Genomic DNA, 7,050 nt, shown 5'->3' on the forward strand with positions numbered 1-7,050 from the left:
TGTCTGCAGGAGCAGAAATATCCCCACTAATTTCATTAGTTACAAATGGGCACTGTCCTCATTTACTTATGTACCACTACATATATTAAAGGGATATATTTCCACAAGTAAGTTTCTGTGATGCAATAATATTGTTATTTGTGTACTGTACTATGTAGGAGTAGAAGTTTGGTAAAAACGAAAATAAAAGGAAATATTCATTTTCACTTTCCTTTATTCTTTCACCCGTAAGGATGTCATTATATCTATAAGTTAATTCAACTTGTTGTTATGAATTTATTGATCAAATTATCACAAAATAATGACTTGTTACAATAGGCAATGAACATCGACTTCCAAGGAGTTCTCATTTAATATATAATTTGACTTATCTTATGTTGGAACATATTTCTTTCCCTTGTTACTGTTGAATGAGATTTGCATGTTGTGATGACTGGGCAGCATATCACCTAAATGTAACCTAGAGCTGGAACCCTGGAACCTTGCCTGAAAAAAGCGGGACATGATATCTTAAAAACTAACCATAGAATCTCCTTGGAAATAATCTCATTATGCTTCCCACACTCCTTTTTAACTGATTCGGCCTAACCTAACCAAACTATCCTAACCTAACCTAGGGGCATGGCAAAAATACCATTATTTATCACAGGAAAGGACGTAACAGCGTCTGATGTCGGCCAGCGTCATTATCATCCTCTCCAGATGCTTGATATTGTCCGTCTGCTGGTTAATGATCTTCTCCTGAAGGACGCTCTTCTGATTTATCTGGGAATATTCCAACAGAGCTTCTTTCTGCCGCAGTTCTCGTGACGCAGAAGATACCTCTTCTTGTATCAGCGACAGTCTGAGAGCTTTGTCACGACCGTAAACCTCAGCGTCTTCCAGTTCAGTCCTTCTGACGAGATCGGACCTCTCCTCTGCGCATGCGTTTATGGCCTCGAATTTCGCTCTGCAACTTGTTTCCAACTCACTGAGACTTACCTTGTGTTCTTCATTGCACTGCAAGATGAATCGGTCTAACTTGCCAGCCAGTTGATTCACGGACTCCAGTGACTTTGAAAGGAGATTTCGGACGAAACGTATCAAGTCAGGCGAATTATTCTTTTCCTCTTGAAGGTCGTCGTCCCATTTGACGATGGTCCTTTTGATAATTTCTATCAGATCTTCCAAGAATCTGCTGTTACATTCGACCATTATATCTTTGTATTTGAGTTTTAAGTCATTCCCACAATTCTGAAGGTTGAATGAGTGGTTCCGGTACTGTTTTTCAATCAACTGTCTTATGGTGTGGTTCACACGTTCCATCAAAGCTACATGTTTGTCAGGTTTACTTCTCCTCTTGGTCTGCAAATCTTGCAATTCTAGGAGTTTTATATTTTCCATCACTATCTCGTCAAATTCCTCTTTATCGCGAGCATCCACAGCTGCCTGCATTTCTGATTTGATGTCATCTGTGTCTTCGAGGTAGAGAGCTTTCGTGATGTCGTATGACTTCAGAAGCTCGTCTTCGAAGTCATCAACCCCATCTGAGGAACGGTGACTTTGGTCGATGTTGTCTGGCAGCAACGGAACTGTGTAATTGACGTTCTGTCTACCAGGAGTAATTTCGGTATGGGATCAACGAATGTTGATGAGTTGGTATGTATGGTCATTCTTCTTTTAATGACAAGGGCTTGAATTAGAAAAAGTAATGTCATAATCACGAAAAGGACGAGGAAAGATAAGAAGGCCTTGTAATAAACATTTTCTGTACTATGCTCATCGTCTGTAAAAGGGGTATGTAAAGTATTGCTCTCATTAAAAGTTTCCACAAAGGCATCCTTAGGCGCTAGTGTTTTTAAGCCCAAGTTGCCTTCAAATCCATTAAGCTCCATGGAGGAACTTGCAGTTAGCAAAACGCTATTATTATACGCTGACATAACTGAAGTATTATCTAAAATTACATTACCCCCTTGGACAAGAATAGCCCTCTGGTGAATATGATCAATTTCGGAATTCTGAAGAAATACCGTATAATTAGGTTCAATTTTCATACTAAGTAAGTCATCAATAGTTGAATTATAAATGAAGCCAGATTGTCCACTACCTGTGTATCCTGTTATATTGAGTGTTTTAACACGTGAGTGATGAATAGAATATTCTCTGGGTACATTTGGGCCAAGAAAGTCAACCGTTGAATCTTTTATATATAATTCCCTTAATCCAAAAGGTATTGTCGAAAGACCTGAGTTATACGTGGATAATTTACCACCTTTTTCGCATTGACCATCGTAGCCCGAGTGACATGGAATCGGCTCCTCTTGGATAACTTCGATCTTGGTAATATTGTGTAATTCTAGGTTCTTACACAATGGCGGTCTCAGCAGGACTTCCTGGGCGTTCAGTATTGCAATAAGCGTGATGGTGGAATTAGCAGGATCTTCATAGTGAACGTAAGACTGAAAAAAAAGTATTCAACATATTTTCATTATTGGTAATCTTTTGTAAAAAAAAAATTTAAGTTATTTACTTTCTTAATTTCTATTTTTATCAATGTGTATTTTTTTTAAGTTCCGCAAGAACACATCCGAGTTGTTCTTCCTGATTTGTGCTACGTATCCGCATATTAATAAAATTATTTTCATAAATGAAGATGATTTACAATTGTTCATCTTCTCTCTCTCTCTCTCTCTCTCTCTCTCTCTCTCTCTCTCAATGACCACAATGAAAATCGCTTAGATACATTCCTACATAAGATTTTTCCAATGTCTTATCACACAGTAGATGAACAAAGACCATGACTTTTGCTCAAGGTGATCATAATGTACTGGAATGTCACATTTTTTAAGTCAGAGATAAACCATGTTCTTTGTAGTGCTGTTTTTTTCTGTTTTTATTTAACTATCTCCTGTTGAATATTGACGTGAAATAATTCAAGGATTATTAATCCATTTCCAGTACTATCTATGAAACTAAAAAGAAATTTTATCCATGGTAATTAACCATTTTTCATGAAACTGAAAACACACATAGAACAAGGCGTGATCCAACCTCCAGCTTACTTTAGACGCATGCAAGATTTTCCCCTCGCTGATAAGTTGTAAACATTTTATTCCTAACTTTTAAAGTAAATTAAAGTGTGCTAAAATCTACGGTCAAATTGAGCGTAGTTTCGCCAACGAAAATTTAAATAAATACCTATATTTCATCAGAAATCCTTTTTCTGCACTGTTCAACATAAAAATTATTTATGTTTTAGATTTTCATTCTAATAGATAAATCATAAATATTTCACCAAACGCGAAATACTTTTTTCAGACTTTTTTAGGCTCCTCCGAAGATTTTTCCTAACCCCCTTACAAGAACAACAACTACAGAGTAGTTTGTATGCTTACTCCCCGAGTAAGCGAAAATTTATCAATATAGAACGTAGCCAGTACTTAATTTGTGCTTAGTGTCCGTTGGTGAAAATTTGAAAACAATTCGACGTCTGGAACTATTTAATACCTCTCCATTATTTTTGTAGTCACATACAAGGATATCTTCTCGAAGCTCGCATTCTGCAGCATCCGGAGATATAGGATAAGCAGAGATAAGAACGGAAGATGATGCTGCACACAGCACTAAGCCCACAAGCGTCTCCATCGTGCCACTGGAAAAAATAAAAAGAAGAAGAAACGTATAATATGAGTTTAGTTTGGAATTGGAGCACAAACACTTATACGTTTATACTTCGTATATGGGGATATAATCCACAATGATGTAAATTCAAGATTTCGACCATCAGCTATGGTCTTGTTCACTAAAAAGAAAAAAAAACTACATTAGGATTTTCCACCACTGAGGATTATATCGCCATACATATATGCTTATGTATATATATATATATATATATATATATATATATATATATATATATATATATATAATAGTAGATAATAACTTATTTCAAATTTTTTTCCAACCCAAACGGAACCAGATTTGAACATGAAAGCGTTTGAGCATTTGTTGTAACTGCTACGTTCAATGCAAGGTGTTTTTTTTTTTCGGCAGTACTGGACACTGCATTAAGCTTACAAACAATTTCGTATGTTATAAAAGTCAATAATTATCATAGTGGAGGTGGTTTCATCTTATTATACGTAAAAAGCATAAATTCTGATGTGTACGTCTATTTCACTAAATATACCTCACAACAAATAATGACTATCAGTCTTTAGGAAATTCATCAATGCTTCAGTATCAGATGATTGATTGAACTATATCTATCAGTAATGCTGTCTGTTCCTGTGTCATTTTCATTTTTTTCCAAAACTGTCCAGGAATACCTGGGATAGACTCGCACACCCATACAAAAATCTCTCTCTCTCTCTCTCTCTCTCTCTCTCTCTCTCTCTCTCTCTCTCTCTCTCTCTCTCTCTTCCCTAGAACTATTTGAGTATGTTCTCCTGGCACACTCGGTGTGTCTGTACACATTTCCTTAAAGCTAACAATAATTTTAAAAACTACTTTTATGTACTTACAATAAAGGACTTAAATTTCCAACTTCGGGCCGATCCAGTTCTACCCGTAATTCAAACCAATATTACCAAAATTCATTTGGTAACATTTATATGTTGTCTGATCACTAACAATATATACTTCATAATACGAAATCTGATGTAGCTACGAACTAGATCGTCTCTTGTTTGTTTAAATGTAGGCACCGTATAAAAATATCCATTTCATTATCGAGAATTATCTGATTCACGCCCATATTCGTTATCGTGGACTTGATGATAATCTTTTTTTTTCGTATAGTGTAATGAAACAGGCGTTGTGTCAAGAATAACTGTATGAATGATTTCAGTCAAAAAAGTTAAGTATATCTTAGTTTTACCAGACCGCTGAGCTGATTAGCAGCCGCGTCCCATGAAGCTTTCAGCCACGGCCGGGTGGTGGCCTGCGTTGTTGGAACCTACAGCTGTGGCAGACGCAAGGTCATGGCTAACTTTAACCTTATCTTGAATGAAAACCGCTGAGGCTAGAGGGCTGCAATTTGGTATGTTTGGTGACCGGAGGGTAGTTGATCAACTCAACAATTTCGAGCCCTCTAGCCTCAGTAGTTTTTAGGATCTGAGGGAGGACAGAAAAAGTGCAGACGGACAGACCAAGACATCTCAATATACTTTTTTTTGACTGACAACTAAAAATGGTCTTACATTCATTATATATATATATATATATATATATATATATATATATATATATATATATATATATATATATATATATATAATATATATTAGATATTAAAGGACATTTGTAGCTTGAATTGATATATAAAAAATGGATCACTGTTCCATGTGATAATTATTCATAACAAAAGGCTACGTGGCTGTCAAACGCTCGAATTGGCTAACATGGTAGACGGGGTTCCATATCGATTCTAATTACGAAAGCATCCAGATCGAGGGTGATTTGTAAGGTCAGAATCGATATGAACTTATAGCGTCTCTGTTGGCTGATTGGATAGCGTCACTGCCTGTCCTGATTTCGTCCCCGTCCACTTGGACGGTGGTTCGATCCCATGGGGGGACGAAATTATTATCAATTAAAAAATTCCCCTTCGGTACATATATGAAAATATATCATTTGGGAGGTAAAGTGAATTTAGATATTAAAAGGACATTTGTAGCTTGAATTGATATATAAATGGATTCCGGTTCCGATGTTATAATTATTCATATATATTAATATATATAATATAATATATTATAGTATATTATATATATATATATATATAATTTTAATATATAATACTATATATAATATTTTATATATATATATATATTTATATTATATATAAATTTATCATATATATATATATATATATATATATATATAGATATATATATATATATATATATATCTATATATATATATATATATATATATATAGTATACCATAATATAGATATATATATATATGATATATATATATAATATATATATATATATATATATATATATATATATATATATATATATATACTATATAATATATATAATATATATACATATATATATATACATATATATAATATATAATATATATATATACCATATATATATATATACATATATATCTACATATATATAGATATATATATATATATATATATAATATTCTATTATAAAGATATTATCATATATATATATATATATATATATATATAGATATATAAATATATATATAATATAATAATAATATATATATAATATATATACTATATATACTATATATACATATATATATATAGTATATATATATATATCTATATATATATATATAATATATATATATATACATATATATATATATATATATATATATATATATATATATATATATATATATATATATATATATATATATGTATATATATATGTATATATATATATATATATATATATATATATATATATACTTATATACATACACACATACACACACATATGTATATATATATATATATATATATATATATATATATATATATATATATATATATATATATATATATACTATATTACATACACACACACACACACACACACACACACACACATATATATATATATATATATATATATATATATATATATATATATATATAATATATATGTGTGTGTGTGTGTGTGTGTGTGTATGTATATAAGTATATATGTATATCTATCAATACACATGTTATACATGTATACGTAGTGGTTCTTAAAGGCAAAATTGCTTTGAATGTCTTTCATAAAATATCACGATTTCTTAAATATATCTAAGCTTAAAATCATCCAAGGTGCCAAAACCACCATGGCTCTGGAAAGGAAATATCTTATCGCGGATAAGCGTTATTTGATTAGATAGCGCTATAAATACGCAAATACTTGTAACATAATGAACCGAAATCATAAGGTTTACTATATCACATGCCGGTGTACACAAATTATAGCCTAAAACCTGAAGTTTTATGTGTTCGTCACTGCTTGTTGTAATTTAAAGCCTTGATATTTTTTTTCTATAAAAAACAACAAAAA

The 7,050-nt window shown here is 31.9% G+C and overlaps 1 protein-coding gene across 2 annotated transcripts; it reads right to left on the bottom strand.

The window, feature by feature from the left end:
- Positions 1–214: 214 nt before the first annotated feature.
- LOC135224342 (uncharacterized) lies at positions 215–4,744 on the bottom strand. Of its 2 annotated transcripts, none has more exons than XM_064263249.1 (3): positions 4,503–4,744; positions 3,487–3,631; positions 215–2,438 (listed from the first exon to the last, which is right to left on the bottom strand). In XM_064263249.1, exons 2-3 carry the CDS (start codon positions 3,622–3,624, stop codon positions 1,494–1,496), a joined length of 1,083 nt encoding a protein of 360 aa, XP_064119319.1. In that variant the 5' UTR covers positions 3,625–3,631; positions 4,503–4,744; the 3' UTR covers positions 215–1,493. The 2 variants fall into 2 exon arrangements, with proteins under 2 accessions (XP_064119319.1, XP_064119320.1); XM_064263250.1 differs by having other exon boundaries at positions 4,503–4,728.
- Between the last annotated feature and the right edge of the window lie 2,306 nt (positions 4,745–7,050).

Source organism: Macrobrachium nipponense, chromosome 12 (assembly GCF_015104395.2).
Source record: "Macrobrachium nipponense isolate FS-2020 chromosome 12, ASM1510439v2, whole genome shotgun sequence".
Classification (NCBI taxonomy): Eukaryota; Metazoa; Arthropoda; class Malacostraca; order Decapoda; family Palaemonidae; genus Macrobrachium; species Macrobrachium nipponense.

What these genes read in the sequence shown, in the direction of transcription:
- LOC135224342 (XM_064263249.1), bottom strand. Translation starts at nt 3,624, where the DNA reads ATGGAGACGCTTGTGGGCTTAGTGCTGTGTGCAGCATCATCTTCCGTT. An exon ending in ACTACAAAAATAATGGAGAG is followed by an intron (nt 2,439 to 3,486) that starts GTATTAAATAGT and finishes CTTTTTTTTCAG; the next exon opens with TCTTACGTTCACTATGAAGA.